An 18,655-nucleotide genomic window follows, 5' to 3' on the forward strand; every position below is an offset into this window, starting at 1 on the left:
CGGCTTTCGAAAGGCACTCACTTGCCAACAAAGTCAGCTTAGCATTGGGTCTGCTCTGCTTTCTGGGTGTGGACCATCCATGACACTCTTGAACTGTGCAAACCCTTGGTGCCCTGCCTCTCGCCTCTGCCGGTTACAATGTCCAGGTGTCTAGGCCAAATATGTTTTTCTCTCACACATGTTTAGAGCATTTACTCGACAAACCTTTGTTAAACTCACACTCTGCAAGGTGCTTTGGGGATGTAAAGATGTTGGGATAGATCCTCTGCTACCTCACCGTGTGCTAGAAGAGAGAAGGCCTGCACGGAGGGAATGATAGCGCCCCCCGGTCTAGGACAGGACAGGTGTCTGGGGCTATTTCCTGTCTCTCTATGTGGCAGCTCAGAGGGAAGGCAATTATAGCCTTAGGGAATGGCCATGCTGGGGCCACCTTTGTCTCCAATAGAAAGGTCCCTGTGCCCTAGCCGGTTTGGCTCAGTGGACTGAGCATCGGCCTGTGGACTGAAGGGTCCCAGGTTCAATTCTGGTCAAGGGCACATGCCCAGGTTGCAGGCTCAATCCCCAGTAGGGGGCATGCAGGAGGCAGCTGATCAATGATTCTCTCTCATCATTGATGTTTCTCTCTATGAAATCACTAATATATATATATATATATATATATATATATATATTTTTTTTTTTTTTTAAAGAAATGTCCCTGTTAGAGGCTATAATCAGTGGCCTTCAGCAGCCACACTGACACATGGAGTGACAGGAATGCTAACGTAGTCTCCGGGTCCCCAGGACCCAGCCGAGAGCCCGGCACACAGGTGGCCAATGTTCGTTGAATTACTCTGTGAGCATTGAGGCTTGCTATGGAGAGATGTCTGAGACAGACTTGGGGTCTCACTGGGGATGGGGGTGTTCTCCCACATAAAAGGCCAAGAAGGGGAAGTTAGACACCTGCCCCCTGCCCTCATTGGACAAACAGAGCAGCTTCAGAATACACCTCTGAGGTTCGCCACCATCACCGCTGCTCTTTCTATGCCCTGATGGATTCAGTAGCCACAGTTTCACGTCTACAGTTTCAGTTACCCACAGTCAACCAATGGTCTAAAAATATTAAATGGAAAATTCCAGAAACAATTCCAGTTTTAAATTGCAAGTAGTGTGATGAAATCTCATGCTGTCCTGCTCCATCCTGCCTGGAATGATCCCTTTGTCCAGCATCTCCACGCTGTACACCTATAGCTCATTAGTCACGTAGCAGCTAAGTTATCAGATCTACTGTGTTGTAGTATCACAGTGCTTGTGTTCAAGTAACCCTCATTTTACTTACGAATGGCCCCAAAGCACAAAAGTATTTATGCTGGCAATTCTGATATGCCAAAGAGAAGCCCCGAAGTGCTTTCTTTTTTTTTTTTTTTTTGGTCATGGAGTACCACACTGATGGTAATTTTTTTTTAAAATATATTTTATTGATTTTCTACAGAGAGGAAGAGAGAGGAATAGAGAGCTAGAAACATCGATGAGAGAGAAACATCGATCAGCTGCCTCCTGCACACCCCGCAACGGGGCTGTGCCCGCAACCAAGGTACATGCCCTTGACCGGAATCGAACCTGGGACCCTTCAGTCCGCAGGCCGACGCTCTATCCACTGAGCCAAACCGGTTTCGGCCGAAGTGCTTTCTTTAAGTGAAAAGATATGTATGTATGTATGTATGTATGTATGTATAGGGGAAAACATACTACCCGCGGTTTCAGGCATCTGCTGAGGGCCTTGGAACAACAAAGTGTTCTCATGTACAGTATCTCATTTACTAGTCCTTACACCAGGTGAGTGGACTCAGATGTGATCATCCTCGTAGGTGCTGCTGAGGAGCCCAAGGTCAAGACTTGCTTACTCCAGGTTATATGTCAGGGCCAGACATATAACTCACTGTCCCCTCCCTCCGTCCACAGTGAGCTGCATGTGCTTTTGCATTCCTCAGATTCCATCTTCTCTTCCATTCTAGCAATGGCTCTGCTGAATCAAACACTGAAGATTGGGGGCTTGGGGTTGAAAGCTCTAGTAGCTCAACCCCCTTTCTGGGCCTTTTGCGGGGCCATCTGGCCTGCAAAGGAGAGAGAAAGCTGTGGTTTGGGAAACATACATCTTTCCAAGGAGATGTGCTTCTGCCCTAGCCAGCTCTGTGTCACTTGGATGCACGCACTGTCTGAGTCTCGTTTACTGTTGTTGGTGCTTCATATCCCAGTTTGCTTTCCCCAGGAACTCAGGGCTGGAACACAGACACTTAGTGCCTTTTCCTCCCCACCCCAGCTCATTGCTCTTGTTTCTCCTTTGCAGGGTCTGATTTCTAACCTGACCCTCAACTCCAGTATCCTCACAGACTGGATGATCTTCCCGCTGGACATTGAGAATGCTGTGTGCCACATGGGTGGCTGGCATGGCAGCGACGGAAGCCACCACAGTGAAGGCTGTGCCCACTCATCTAACTATACACTCCCGGCCTTTTATGTGGGAAACTTCTCCATTCCCAGCGGAATCCCAGACTTGCCCCAGGACACCTTTATCCAGTTTCCTGGGTGGACCAAGGTACGTGTCTTCATAGAAAGTGTTTGAATTCAAGCCTCAAGTATCTGGTTTTTAGTGTTTAATAAAGCCCTAACCGGTTTGGGTCAGTGGATAGAGCATCGGCCTGCAGACTGAAGGTTCTCAGGTTTGATTCCAGGCAAGGGCATGTACCTCGGTTGCAGGCTTAATCCCCTGGTCGGGGCATGTGGGAGGCAACCAATCAATATGCCTCTCTCACATCAGTGTTTCTCTGTCTGTGTGTCTCCCCTCCCTTCTACGCTCTCTAAAGAATCAATGGAAAAATATCCTCAGGTGAGGATTTAAAAAAACAAACAAAAAAAAGAGCTACTTGTGAGATGCCACGTGGCAGCTTGGGGAGTGGAGGATTTTCTGTGTTAGTTTACCCATTCCTCAGAAGTGGGGCCATGGCAGATCTGCAGGGTTCAGTGGCCAGCTTGGAGGTGGCACCATCTGCTCCATTTTCATTGACTTCCTTTAGGGAGTGATGGCTTTTCTGCTTTCTCTAAGAAAACTCTTAGTGCCTTTGGCTACTGATTATGATGGGTATTTCCTCTTTAATCTGAAGAAAATATGTCCCAGGCAAAGGGGTGGATCTCTGGGAAAGCCTGTTTTTCTTTCATCCATGCCTAACTTCATACTCCCATAATGCCCCACCTTCATACAGCCCATGCCCTGAGGCATTCACCTTAGTCTACATGATCCTCAACTCTTTCTTCGCAATTCTACCACCCAGTCCCTCTCCTTCATTCTTTGGAGACATTAGTGTGTCTTCCTTCACTGTCATTTTCTCCACTTCAAGTCCTCTTTTCATCTTAGATAACCTTACCTTCACTCAGTTATTCATTCAACAAAGCTTTTTTTTTTTTTTTTTCCAGTGGCTACTATATGTCAAACTTTGTGCTGGGCACTAAGGATATAATACAGGGTGGAGCAAAAGTAGGTTTGCAATTGTGAGTATATAAAACAGAGTTTATTTTTGTATTATTATATATTAATTATTCTCCATACAAACAACTGTAAACCTACTTTTGCTCCACCTCTTATATAAAACCACTTATGGTCCTTGCCCTCATGGAACAGTCTAGTTGGGGAGGAAGACCAAATTATATAATAACCCAAATTACGTGGGAAAACTGTAGCTGCAATGGGTGCTAAGAAGAGCTATTGGGAGTTAATAACTGGGGCATTTGACCCTGTCAGGGAGGTCGGGAAAGCCTCACTCGGGGAAGTGATGCTTGAGAGAGATAAAGGATAAGTAAGAATTAACATGGCAAAAAGGGGAGGGGAGCATATTCCAGGCAGAGGAAGTAACATGTGCCAAGGCCATGTGCTTAGAGGGGAAAATGGCGAGTGTGAGGAAGGACCCAAATGTATGAAACACAGAGAAAAGGGAGTGTGGCTCAGGGAAGAGGCTAGAAAGTGGGAGTGGGTAGAGACCAGATTGGATTAGCCAATTAAATCACATTCAAGTTTTGTCTTTATGCTGAGAGCCATTGAAGCAGGAGAGTGACATGACATGATTGTGGTGTGCCAAGCCTCTCTGACCCTAGTGTGCAGAATGGGTTGGGTGAGGGTATGTGTGAATCCAGGGAAAGTATCCAGGAGGTGGGATCACAGTCTCCTTGGTGGTAGCCAAGATGGAGATGACATCAACTGTTCGAGAGATGTTCGAAGTCAATAAGATGTAATGATGGATTGGACATGGGGGTTTAAAGAGAAGAGCATATCCCAGATGACTCTTAGGTTTTAGGCTTGCAGCTGGACAGATGGTACCATTGACCAAAAGAAGAAATTTCAGAAGAGGACTTGGGCTGGGACAGTGAGCTCAGGAGTTTGGATTTGGACAAACGAAGTTTGAGGAGCCTTTGAGAACAGCTCTGAGAAGATGCTAGAGGAGAGCTATTGGGTCCAAGGGTTGGGAATTCAGAGGAGGGATCTGGGCTGGAAATACACATACAAGATCATTTGCATATGAGTGGTCGTTGAAGATGTGGGATGGATGAGGTCCTCTAAAAAGAGAGGATGCAGAAGGAGGAAAGAGGGTCTAAGGCTGATCTTTGAGAGACACAAATATGACAGAGAGTGAGGGGGGGAGACCAAAGAACTAGGAGGAAAACAGGCATTCATGCTGCTGAGAGGAGAAGTGAAATGAAGACAGAAGCATTATTCATAATAACCCAAAACTAGAAATAATTGAAATGTCCATCAACTAATGAATGGATAAACAATGTATTCCATACAATAGAATAGTCTTATAGTAAAAAGGAACAGACTACTGACACATGCTATAGCATGGGTAAATCTGAAAAACATTATGCTATGTAAAAGAAGCCAGGCACAAAAGAACACATTTCTATGAAATGTTCAGAAAAGGCAAATCGATTCCATAACCGGTTTGGCTCAGTGGATAGAGCGTGGGCCTGTGGACTGAAAGGTCCCAGGTTCGATTCCGGTCAAGGGCATGTACCTTGGTTGTGGGCACATCCCCAGTAGGGGGTGTGCAGGAGGCAGCTGATCGATGTTTCTCTCTCATCGATGTTTCTAACTCTCTATCCCTCTCCCTTCCTCTCTGTAAAAAATCAATAAAATATATATATTTTTAAAAAAGGCAAATCGACAGAGACAAAAAGTAGATTAATGTTTGCCAGGGGGCTGATGGTGTGAATGGAGGGTGATTGCATGGGTATGGAGTTTCTTTCTGGGGTGATGGAAATGTTCCAAAATTCAATTGTGGTGATGGTGCCACAATCTTCTTAAATGTATTGAGACTTGTCTTATGATCCAGCATATGGTATATCTTGGTGTGCGTAGCTCTGGAATTTTAAGCTCTAATATCCTCTCTCTGGCCACATGTTTCTATCCCCCAAACTCTCAGGCCTCCCCAGCCTGCTCTTGGATTTTACTGCTGACCTGAAACTTTCCACCATTAAGGCTGCAATTGCTTTCTATCCAGTCCAGACATCACCACTATCCTTTTCTAAGAGCCATCCATCAATCCACTGGCCCCCTTGTCTCCATGTTCATCCTCCATCTGGACTGGGTCTACCATTGGCCTTTACTGGCTCGCAGTCATTGGGGGACTACTGGGGACCTCTCCAGTGCATTCATCAGGGCCACGGTCCTCTCACTCTCCCTGCCTCTGGAGGCCCTCAGCTTGCCCAGGAGTCCCTAGTCAGCCTCTTCCCGCCTCCTCAGCTGGTCTTGCTAACCTTCACCCCTCTCCTTAGGCCACCTGGTTCTTCCTCCCACCTCCTCTGCGGAGGACTCACCCTCCTTGTCTGCTGTCAGGTGTGACTCCTTTGTTCCCTCAGCTTCCTGTCATTCTTATCTCTCTGCCTCCACCCTCACTTCCTGCCCAGTGGCCTCTAGGAGGAAGTCTAAGCTCTGAATCCCCTCCCCACATTCCTCCAGGCCTAGATCCCTTCTCATAATTCCCCCTACATTTGCCAGCCTTTCCCTCTCCTCTGCCAGGTCCTGTGTTGCAGCCAAGAAGTGATATCTGGGTTCTCCAGGACCTAAAAACCAAGTAGAGCCCTCCCTGGGTGTACCCACTCTAGCTACCAGGCTTGTTCTTGTTCCCTCGCTCCCTTCCTCCCTTCCTTTTCCCCTTCTCCCTCTTGGTGTTCTGCTGTATCTTATATTCGCCTTGTTCATGCTTTTTTCATTCCCTCACTCTGCCCACCTAGCCGTCACATGTTCATCTGTCAAACGGACATGAACTCCTCTATGAAACCTTCCTAGACCCTTAGTCCAGAAAGGACTGGTCCCGTCCTCCTTTGAGGCCCTCTGTGCCCCACCTGGACTCCATCACGATGCTTCATCCCACGTAGGTCAGGACCTCGATTTCACCCACTGAGTCATAAGTTTCAGGAGGGGGATTTTTTAAGTGCCCTGCTTATTCACCACCCTGCCCTCCTCCTGGGCCTGGGCACTCTGTAATTGCTTTTTTTTTTTTTTAATTTTTTAATATTTTTAAAAATTGATTTCAGCCCTGACCAGTTTGGCTCAGTGGCTAGAGCATCGGCCTGTGGACTGAAGGGTCCCAGGTTCGATTCCAGTCAAGGGCATGTACCTTGGTTGCGGGCCCATTCGGTGGGGGGTGTGCAGGAGGCAGCTGATTCTCTCCCATCGATGTTTCTAACTCTCTATCCCTCTCCCTTCCTCTCTGTAAAAATCAATAAAGTATATTTTTTAAAAATTGCCATGTTTGCAATCATGAACAAGAGCTACATTTTTTAAAAAAAATTGATTTCAGCGAGGAAGCGTGAGGGAGAGAGAGATAGAAATGTCAGTGATGAGAGAGAATCATTGATCGGCTGCCTCCTGCACACCCCCTTACTGGGATTGAGCCGCATCCTAGACATGTGTCCTTGGCTGGAATCGAACCCGGGACCCTTCAGTCCGCAGGCCAATGCTCTGTCCACTGAGCCAAACCAGCTAGGGCTGTAATTGCTTTTAGATTAAAAAGGTGCACAGATGCCTGTGTTGCTGAACCCTGGGAAGAAAGCAAATGGGAGTGAGGAGGGACTTTGCTGGGTGCTATGGATACAGGGCTAAAGCAAATGAGAAGACCCAAACACAAATCATTGCTCACCAAGTGGTATCAATTTAGTGCCTTAAGAGAAAGAATTTTGCGGAGATGCAAATCAGAAAAAGGACATGTCTGTTACAGGGATTACCAGAAGCACTGGGTGGCTCAGATGGAGCTTGAAACAGACCTGAAGGACAGAAGGCCCTTCATCAGAATTGTCAGGGAAGGGATTTTCAGATGGAAGAATAATAGAAGCTAAGGTGCAGAAATGGAAAAGCAGGGGACATTTTGGAGGTCAGAGGGGGTTCACCCTGGCCAGGTCATAAAGGTGTCATTCTGCTTAGGCATTCTGCTCGGAACTTTAGAGATGCTATCTCCATAAACATCAAGAGTGGCACATGCGGTAGGATGTCTATCATTATCTCGTTTGCAGATGAGCAGATAGAGGCCCAGAGAGGTGTGAGGTACGGAAGTAGGTGGTGGAACAGCTCCCTGAGCCCCGGGTCTGTCTGATTTGAAGGCCCACGTGCAAAGGCAGGCGGCATTGAACAAGGCCTCAAAGACCAATGAAGAGCCTGTGCTAATCCTCTAGGCTCTTGACTTGTTTCATCAGTCTGACGAATGGTCTGCATCTTCATGCTTTTAAAGTACACATATACACAATATTATTGAATGTGTCAGAGGGTTCAGAACCCCAAAGTCCATCTAGTCCATATGTCCACTCTAAAACTAGTATGCAAATGTTCATACCAGCCAAAAATTATCCCAAATTGCCAAAAGATGGAAAAACCAAATGTCCATCAACCGATGACTGAATAGACAAAATGTGGTATATCTGTATAACGGACTATCATTCGGCAATAAAAAGAAATGAAGTACTAATGCATGGTACAGCCCTGGCTGGTTTGGCTCAGTGGATAGGGTCCCAGGTTCGATTTTGGTCAAGGGCACATGCCTGGGTTTAGGGCTCCATCCCCAGTAAGGGGCGTGCAGGAGGCAGCCGGTCAATGATTCACTCTCATCATTGATGTTTCTATCTCTCTCTGTCTTTCTCCCTTCCTCTCTGAAATCAATAAAGAAATATATATATATTTTTTTTAAATCATAATAATACATGGTACAACATGGATGAACCTTGAAAACATGTTAAATAAAAGAAGCCAGTCACAAACCATACATTTGGTATGATTCCACTTATATGAAATGTCCAGAATTGGCAAATCTATTGACACAGGAAGATTCCTGGTTGCCTAGAGCAGGGAAAGGGGAGAAGGGGAGTGTTGGGGTGGGGGATGGGGACTCACGGCTAAAGGGTGCAGGGTGATGAAAATATTCTAGAATTGATTGTGGTGACATTTGCATAGCTCTGTAGTATACTAAAAACGACTGCACTATACAGTTTAAATGAGTGAAATTGTATGGCTGTGAATTATATCAAAATAAGGCTTTCTGCACGTGCGTGGAAAGCCTTATTTTGATATAATTCACAGCCATACAATTTCACTCATTTAAACTGTATAGTGCAGTGGTTTTTAGTATACTACAGAGCTGTGCACACACACACACACACACACACACACACACGCCAATCCACAGGATTCATGGACCTGGTTGTGCAGGTCTGAGATGAGAGGACATACATACAACAGACGTAAAATGGAGCATCTGTGTTTTCTGTCATTTTCTGGCGAGCAGTGGTCCTTGGTGCTGAGGACTGCCCCTGGCCAGCTCCTGATCAGCATGCACAGAACAGACAGATCCCACTCCCCCAGGGCGCTGAGTGCTGACGGTGGGGGGTGGGGTGAGGATGGACGCAATGACCCTTTCTAAGACTCTGTCTCCAGGCACCCCAGCCCTCCTCCATCAGGGCGGCCCGGACAGGGCTCTTGCTTGCAGCCTCTTGGCTTATGCTCCTCACTTGCTGTAAAGAAACTACCTTGACTTAGTGAATGAAGCCACTGGTAAGAGTGATTCATGAGATAAAAAAAATCTCTTCTGATCACTTTGGCTCTGCTTATGTCGGATGTGGCTTTCTGGTTAAATGCCTGAACGTCAGCTGGGATTTTGGTGGGAAGCGGTCGGGCATGTTTTGCTGTAGCCAAGAGACACCGGCCAGAACTCTCGTCTGACCACAAACTCCCTAAGAGAGGCCGTGCTTTGACTGTGTTCTGCCAATGCAGTGGCATCTGTACTGCTTATCTCTCCTTCAGACGGGTGTGGATAAACCGCATATGAATGTCCTCTGCAGCCTTCCTGCATTTTTTTTTTAGCCACTTGTAGGCTTGGGTGTATAACAGAGCATGTCCCACGTTTCCTCAACCAGAATTATGCTTTGAAAAGCTAAGAATCAAAATATGCTAAAACCAGTTTTCTTTTTTTAAAGGCAAACATCACCTTTTTCGAAATGTAAAAAAATAAATAAATCATGAAATAAAAGAATTTATAACAAAGAGCTGACAAAAATCCCTTTTGTCACCAGTCCTGTCCTGAGGCCTGGTCACCCGAAAGACTACGTGATTAGAGGGCTGGAACTTTCAGCCCCATCCCCCCAACCTCTGGGGAAGGGTTGGGGTCGGGGGCTGGAGATGGGGGTTTATAGCAACTCTAGCACAAGAAGATTTGGAGAGCTTCTGGGTCGGTGAACACATCCAGGTGCTGGGAGGTACATCTGAAGTGGGTTGGAAGCTCCACACCCTACCCCCATACCTTGCACCCTACCCCATACCTTGCACCCTACCCCCATACCTTGCACCCTACCCCCATACCTTGCACCCTACCCCATACCTTGCACCCTACCCCCATACCTTGCACCCTACCCCCATACCTTGCACCCTACCCCCATACCTTGCACCCTACCCCCATACCTTACCCTGTGCATCTCTTCCATCTGGCCATCCCTGAGTTGTACCCTTTATAATACACCTATGAATGCAAGTAAAATACTCCCCTGAGTCCTGTGAGCCATTCTAGGCCTGTTCACCTGGTGACTGGCAGGATTCAAAGAAAGAATACAAATGTCTACGTCTTCTTAAGGCTCAAGTTAGAATTCACATGCCACTTCTTCCACGTTCTTTAGCCAGTACAGGTCATTAGACCGTCTTGGCCTAAGGGATGGGGAAGCAGATTCTGACTCCTGAGAGGAGGAGCTGCCGAGAATTGTGGCCATTTTTGCAGTCTGCCACAGGTCTTAGTACTCTTTGGCCCTACTTTCATTCTGAATTTGATACGCTTTTTAAACGTTCCTGGCCTGATTTACAGTTATTCTTACCCCCTACCATTTCCATCTGATTTGCTGTTTCTTGTCACAAGTCCTGTGAACTTGAAAACTAGATAATCAGGTTGCTTTCTATAACTATATATTCATTTAGTAGCTAAAACTTGTGAAAATTGTGTGTAAGCGGGAGTGAGGAGGCTCTGAGTGAAGGAGCGTCTCCCACAGATTTTAGGGCATGGACTTGGTAACAGATATGATACGGCTGCCTGGAGGCAGTTTGCCCTCATCAGTTCTTAGCGTTGGTCCAGATATGGGAGGTGGTACAATGACTGTTAGGCAGGGTACTCCACAGAAGCGGTCAAGAAATGGGACTTTTGGGGGTCGCGAAGGAATTTATACTTGGGGTTCTGTGAGGGGAGGAAGTGATGCATCTTTTATGCTAATGTTTTAGGTTTCCATGGCTTCCGTTCTGTTTGGGTCTAAAATACAGAGAAACCATAAAGCTAGTTAACGTTATTACTGTAAGATCAAGGAGGAAGCAAAGAGGTGTGGTTTGCATTGGCTTCAGACCCCTTTAGGTCGGAGGGAAGAAGATTTTTCATTTTTTTCCCGTGTACTGCAGTGACATTTATTTAACATCTTATCTAAGCAAGCCCTTCACTAGTTTTCCTTTAAAAATAATTTTTTTTTCTTTCTCCCTAGTTAGCATGACAGTTACTCATGAATTATGTGTGGTGAGAGCCCTTGAACCTGGAGAAACGGACCTCTGTCTTTCCCATTTTAAGTTCTCCGAGTGTCTAAATGTCTTCCCTCAGACTGTGACAAAATCAACATTGGATCCGAGTTTGTTGTTGTTTTAAATGAACTCTTAGCCAAATTAGAAAAGTTTGAAACTGTGACTTAAAACAGCATTTGGAACATTTGCTTTAAATTCGTATGAGAGGATTGATTTATCTAAAGAATTTAAAACAGATACATATCTGCCTGATTAATGAAGTAGGTCAACCATTTCCTGGAACCTAACATTTATTCTATTATCACCTTAGTAATAATAGCCAAGAGGGGAAGTCTGCCAAGGGTCAAGCTATGGTCAGAGAAAGTCAGACACTGTCATGGAAATATCAGCTGGGACAGCCCGGGGAAGCCCCAGGAGCCACCGAGGTTCACGCTACAAAGGCTTGGCCCCTGTGGCGCTCACTATATTCATTTCCAAGGGTGTCTACTTCTATTTTTTAATATATTCTTATATTTTATATAATTATATTTTAATATACATATATATATTATTGATTTCAGAGAGGAGGGGAGAGGGAGAGAGAGATAGAAACATCAATGATGAGAGGGCATCATTGATTGGCTGCCTCTTGCACGCGCCCTCCTGGGGATTGAGCCCACAACCCAGGCATGTGCGCTTGACTGGAATCGAACCCAGGAACCTTCAGTCCGCAGACCAATGCTCCATCTACTGAGCCAAACCATCTAGGGCATGAGTATGTCTACTTTTATTTATTTATTTTTTAAATATATTTTATTGATTTTTTACAGAGAGGAAGGGAGAGGTATAGAGTTAGAAATATCGATGAGAGAGAAACATCCATCAGCTGCCTCCTGCACACCCGCTACTGGGGATGTGCCTGCAACCAAGGCACATGCCCTTGACCGGAATCGAACCTGGGACCCTTGAGTCCACAAGTCGACGCTCTATCCACTGAGCCAAACCGGTTAGGGCAGTATGTCTACTTTTAAATGGCATTTACCAACATGTGCACACTCCCCCCTCCACCAGTAACTTCAGCATAACTTCTTAAGGAGAAACAAAAGCCAGAATATTTATATATTTTTAAATCACAGTGCTAACCAAGGAGTGCAGACATTTCGTTTTCCTTCCAGTAAACACTGTTCTCTAAAACTCCTAAGCCAGGAGCAGAGGCACATGAAGCATTCTTTCAGGAGAGCTTCGTGTCTCCTTGCAGGTGAGTCTTTTCTCAGGCGAATGATCAGCCTGAGTAGTATTTACTGAGTGCCGCTAGGTGTAGACGGAAATCCCTGGGCTGAGAATCTCACCTTGGACAAGAGGGACAAAGCCTTTCCCTTCATAGAGCCCATGCTGGAAATAGCTGGTAACCCACTACTCAAACAAAGGATGCAAGTACCCAACAGTGACAATAACTAGAGAAAAAGAAGCAGAGAGTAAAGGGGTGGTGAGTGATTGGAATGGGAGGCCCAGGACTAAGGACGGTGTCCATGGCCCTTCTCTCTGAAGAGGTGGTGATGGATGGAGACCTGAGCCATCAGGTCTGGGGGAACAGCGATGGAGAGCATTTGCTGTGTTAAAAGGGGTGGGGGCGCCCTAACCGGTTTGGCTCAGTGGATGGAGCGTCAGCATGCAGACTGCAAGGTCCCAGATTCAATTCCGGTCAAGGGCATGTACCTTGGTTGCGGGCACATCCCCAATAGGAGGTGTGCAGGAGACAGCTGATCGAAGTTTCTCTCTCATTGATGTTTCTAACTCTCTATCCCTCTCCCTTCCTCTCTGTAAAAAATCAATAAAATATATTTTTTAAAAAGGGGGGTGGGGCAAGTTCAGGGGGAGCTGCGCGAGCAAGGGGCAGAGTGGCAGAGACAGGGTGGGGAGGAAGAAGGCATAGGCCTGAGGGCCATGGTAAGGCGGTAAGCAGCAGGAACACACTTGGCTGCTATGTGGAGCCTGGGGTTCTAGAGTGAACAGAGGAAGTCGGGAGACCTGTGAGGAGACTGAGACAGCATTGGTTATGACTTGCTCTAGAAGGCTGGCCGTGGGGGTGGAGAGAAGCGGAGAGATTGCGATCTGATCATGAAGTTACCTTCATTTCACCCTACCTCAGCCGTCTGGTAGCCACTAGCTACTTGTGGCTATTTACCTTTAAATTTAAATCAGTTGAAAGGGAAAATTCAATTCCTTCTTCCCACAAGCCACATTTCAAGCGCTCAGTAGCCATGCTCAAGTGCACACAGCTGCTCTGTGGGGCGGCACAGAACACACTATCGTTGCCAAAAGTTCTGTTGAATGGTGATGACTCCCCGCTATGGGCCTATGGCTTGTTCTTTCTATCTTTTTTTTTTTTTTAATATATTTTATTGAATTTTTACAGAGAGGAAGGGAGAGGGATAGAGATTTAGAAACATTGATGAGAGAGAAACATCGATCAGCTGCCTCCTGCACACCTCCTACTGGGGATGTGCCCGCAACCAATGTACATGCCCTTGACCGGAATCGAACCTGGGACCTTTCAGTCCGCAGGCAGACTCTCTATCCACTGAGCCAAGCCTGTTAGGGCTGGTCTGTTCTTTCTAAATGCTTCATCCCCTTCTCTTGGAAGGGCAACCAAACTGCCATAAACGTCATTTACTGCTCATCCTGTTAAGAGCTGAGAGTGGAGGGAAATGTTGTCCTGAAGAAGTTCATAGCTTCATAAGTTCATGGTTTATGAAGAAGTTCATAACCGAGGCCTGAGAAGACGTAACCCTGAATTTGGGGCAAGCTAGAGGGAAGGTGAGAGACATGCCATCTCCAAACTGGAGAGTCGTTCCGGTGAGTCAGGAGGCAGAGTCCATATGGCAGCCAAAGCCTCAGAACGGGCCACAGGTGATCGTTTTGGGGAAGGAAAGAATAACTAGAACAGATCCTGTAGTGTCCAGAATTAAGGAAGTAATTAGGGGAAAGATAATTATCAACTTCGATCAATAACTAGGAGCCACAGTTTGAGGTAATATCTGTCAGTCACAGTGCAGTCCGGGAGGTGGGGCCAGTAGGAATAGTCACTAGGAGTAGACCTTACACAGGAATGGGAGGAGCCAGTAAGTGGTGGGACTAAGACTGGAACCCAGCTAGGAAGTTCAGAGGGAGCTTGAATAAAGGGGCTGAAAAAAATACTCAAAGCTGAGCCACTGCGTAGCTCTAAGGTGAGTGACCGCAGCTGTGACATGGAGCATGCTGGGGATCGGGGCTCAGCAGGGGACAGCCATGGCCGAGCCCCCTCCAGGATTTCTCCCCCAATATACAGGTGCTCCTCGTTTACAATGCGGTTACAATAAGCCCATCGCAAGTTGAAAATATTGTAAGTGGAAAATGCATTGAATACACCTCACCTACCGAACATCATAGCTTAGCCTAGCCTACTGTTGGGCAAAATCATCTAATACAAAGCCTATTTTATCATATCTTGGGTAATTTATGATATGGATCGCTTTTGCACAGTTCGTAAAGTTGTATTTCGGGACCGTCTGTATTTGGGTCACGGTGGGGAATGATTTATTTACTTCTTCCTCCCTCCCTCTCTCCCTCCCTCCCTCCCTCCCTCCCTCCCTCCCTCCCTCCCTCCCTCCCTTCCCTCCCTCCCTCCCTCCCTCCCTTCCTTCCTTCCTTCCTTCCTTCCTTCCTTCCTTCCTTCCTTCCTTCCTTCTCCCACATACCCTCTCTCTCCTGTATGTGATCTCCCCTCCTCTGCCCTTTCTTCGTGGCAGAAGGTTCCATCTGTCCAGCCAACTGGGAAGGCCTAGCACCTGCGGGAGGCTGCGGCCACACCCAAACACCAGCCCTCCCGGTAAAGGTTCTCTTCTGCTCTCCGTTTTGAAGCGGAAGCGGCTTCTCCTACTCACAGAACTTGTCTGCAGCTTGTAGGGCCCCCTCTGCTCCTTGAAGCACACATGCCCCTCTCACCTGATGCTGGTGTGAAAACCATTCAAACCCTGCAGTCAACACCCTACTGGGCGGGCCCCTGTCTCTCCCTCCCACAAGCCCCTCATCCTTCTGGGGGGCGGGGGTGTTGTTTTGAGTGTTGTTGTTTTTTTTAAATATATTTTTATTGATTTCAGAGAGGAAGGGAGAGAGAGAGAGAGAGAGAGAGGTAGAAACATCAATGATGAGAGAGAATCGTTGATCGGCTGCCTCCTGTATACCCCTTACTGGGAATCGAGCCAGGTATTGTTGTGGAGCGAAGGCGAGTGAATGACCACTGGAGCCAAATTAAAATTTAGGGAGCCTGTGTTAGCCGGCTGGGCGACCGGGCGACTGCTCTGCCATTCTCCACACTGTTGGCAGTAAGGGAGTCCGGAGAGCAGCAGCGACCCTTTGACCAAGACCACTTGTAAGCACATTAACCACATCCTGTTTTTGCAGAACAAGCAACCCAAGACAAAACAGTTTTTCCCAAGCAACGTCAGAGTCATGCCATTGACCATTGACGACCATGTTATTCACAGGGTCATCCTGTTCTTAGAAAGCTGACAGTGTTCTGTGAAAGAAGGCCTACGTGCTGGGAAGGGGCCATGGGACCCTATCTCAAGGCCTGGCCTGGTGTCAGCTCTGACAACTCTGTCTGGGGCATAGTCCACGGCCTCTCTGAAAGCATGCTCAAAAATTCCCACTCTCGCCCAAACCGGTTTGGCTCAGTGGATAGAGCGTCGGCCTGCGGACTGAAGGGTCCCAGGTTCGATTCCTGTCAAGGGCATGTACCTTGGTTGTGGGCACATCCCCGGTGGGGGGTGTGCAGGAGGCAGCTGATTGATGTTTCTAACTCTCTATCCTTCTCTCTTCCTCTCTGTAAAAAATCAATAAAACCTATTTTTTAAAAATAAAAAAAACTTTAAAAAATTCCCACTCTCCAACAGTATGTGCTCTTACCAGGAATCACACTCTGACCTCCAGGCTCATAGGGCAACGTTCAACCACTGAGCCACGCGGGCCAGGCTGGGGGGGGGGGCGGGGGAGGGGTTGTTTGGGGACAGCTCCCAGGACCTGGGTGCTCCCAGGCTGCAGGCCTGTGCTCACCTTGTGTGTGAAGACAGCGTGGTCAAAACCCGCCTCTAGAAGCAGAGGACACAGACGGAAAGCTCACCTCCTCGAGGGGCCGCTCGGCCGTTCTCTGTGTGCGGAAGAGTCGGGGAGAGGCTGGCGTGGAGAGACAGGCAGTCCCTCCGGGGCCCAGGACGAAATGCAGGAACTTGGCGAAACTGCCCCCGGGCCGTCCAGCACTGATGTGTGGCTGCTGACGCCAGTCAGAGGGGCCAAACGTGGATTTTCCTGAAGCAGGAGTGGCTCTTTGGGGCAACTTGTTCTCTCTCCCACCCAGCCCCTGCCCCGCTTGGCCAGTCACCCCAGCGGAATGCGGGGACCCAGGCTGGCCTGGGCCTGGCGGTCAGGCCTGGGCTGTGGAGGGAGAGCCACTGCGGGCTGCCGGCTGGCCCGCGTGCTGGCCTGTGTACTGGCCCACGTGCTGGCCCGCGTGCTGGCCCACGTGCTGCCCCACGTGCTGGCCCACGTGCTGGCCCGTGTGCTGGCCCACGTGCTGGCCCACGTACTGGCCCACGTGCATGGAGGCGCTCCTAGTTCCAGGATCCGGGCAGCTGGGGTTAATGGTTTCTCTTTGTCTCTCTCTCTCCAGGGTCAGGTGTGGATTAATGGCTTTAACCTTGGTCGCTACTGGCCAGCCCGGGGCCCCCAGATGACCTTGTTTGTGCCCCAGCACATCCTGGTGACATCAGCCCCAAACACCATCGTCGTGCTGGAACTGGAGCGGGCGCCCTGCGGTGACGATCCCCCCGAACCGTGCACCGTGGAGTTCGTGGACAAGCCGCTCATCAGTGCCGCTGTGACCTACAGCCATCTCCTCCATCACCTGCCCGATCCAGACTCCTGACAGGACCGTGTGTGATGACTCAAGCCTGGGACCGGGCCTTCCACATACCTCACATGTTCCCTGCAGAGCTCGATTGGGAAATAGATCCCGCTTGTGCGTTTCCACCTGAGCTTTCCCTGCAGCCTTGCAGTGACTGGCCCACCCCTGCCAAGGGCCGCCGTGGCCGGGGGTGGGGGGTGGGAGCCCAGTAGCACACAGGTGTACCTGCAGAGTTGGAACGGAAGCTTTCGAGGTGTCTCTGATTTTTATTTTGGAAGAATCATGTCTTTTTGTTAAATAAAATTTGCATTCATGATGTTACTGTTATTGACGTTGGGCAGGTATTAAATTACGGGTTCTGATTTAAATCATAACTAGACTTGAGTGGGCTGAAGAAGCCACTTCACTCACTGGGGGTTCAAAGGCATGGAAAATCGTCTCGGTTTGATCTAGTGGACTGCTGCTTCTCGGATCCCTACTTAAAGGTTGATCTCATTTTGTGTGTTTAGATGTAGCAGTTGCACCTATCCACACACTAACACAGGCCTGTAGACGTCTGTAGACATGCATACACATGAGTGCATGGGCTATGTGCACACACAGATGTGCAGGGACAAGATGTTGCATAATCTGTGTGTCCTGCCCAGCACAGTAGGTCTCTATTGCTGAGCACTGTCCTATTCCATGCCCAGTTCTGGGCACCTATATATATATAAAAAGCTAATACGCAGAGTGTCCCCACAGGAGTTCGACCGTGAGTTCGATCGCTTGCTAACTATTATGTGTGCTGACCACCAGGGGGCGGTGCGAAATGAAGGAATGCCCTGGCCAGCAGCTAGAAGGCCCCGATTGACCCTGATCGCCAGCCAGGCCAAGGGACCCTACCCGTGCATGAATTTCGTGCACTGGATCTCTAGTATTACATATTGAATTCACTAGTCCCTCACAAAAACTCTGAGGAATGTACTGTCATCTTCCCAGATTTGTCAGGACACACAGCTGTAAGTGGTAGAGAAAGGGTTTGAACCCAGATTGTTTGGTTCTAGTGTCCAGACATGCATTGCATACATAATATATCCATACAGGCTTATGTTCCCATAGGAAAGGATTTTGACAACATAAACGAAAATGTTAATATAATCCTAGCTGGGTGCTGTTTGAGAGATTGATCGCTGTTTCTTTTTCGCTTACCTGTGTTTTAAATCCTTTACAGAGAAGATGTACTTTTTTTTAAGGGAGGGAGAGAGGAAAGGTTTTGAGACTAATCTACAACGTATTTTCATGATGGCATAGGTTTCCCTGCCTCATGGCCATCAGTAACGAAGATCTGGGGGTCAACGGGGAGTCTGGCAACTGGGTGCGCCAGCTCAGCAGTTGAGACAAACTGAGACTGACACTTGATGAAGGGCTGTTTTCCACAGCGTCTGGGTGAAGGAGGTGCTAAACGGACCCAGGCCTCATTTCGTTACTCTTCCTTCCACCGCTAAGTTACCAGCAATGTGTAAAGTGATGATGCTTAAGAACTGTGTGCAGTAATAGCTTTGGAAAGAAAGAGATGGTTCCTTTTAAAGCATTAAGTATGCAGGTAAACTGCACCTCCCCTGACTCAGAGGCCGGCGTGGAGTCTCCAGAAGGTTCGGCATGGAGCGGGACCACCACGTCGAGTATGCACTTCCCTT

At 47.9% G+C, this 18,655-nt stretch overlaps 1 protein-coding gene across 1 annotated transcript in view; it reads left to right on the forward strand.

Moving 5' to 3' along the window:
- Nucleotides 1–17,292, forward strand: part of GLB1 (galactosidase beta 1) — a 67,732-nt gene extending 50,440 nt beyond the window's left edge. The window contains exons 15-16 of the mRNA XM_079795304.1: nt 2,327–2,575; nt 16,743–17,292. Of these exons, the coding sequence (XP_079651430.1) occupies nt 2,327–2,575; nt 16,743–16,997 (504 nt within the window). The 3' untranslated portion in view covers nt 16,998–17,292. The remainder of the gene's footprint in view (nt 1–2,326; nt 2,576–16,742) is intronic.
- Nucleotides 17,293–18,655: the final 1,363 nt, after the last annotated feature.

The sequence above is a fragment of the Cnephaeus nilssonii genome (assembly GCF_951640355.1).
Source record: "Cnephaeus nilssonii genome assembly, chromosome: 17".
Classification (NCBI taxonomy): Eukaryota; Metazoa; Chordata; class Mammalia; order Chiroptera; family Vespertilionidae; genus Cnephaeus; species Cnephaeus nilssonii.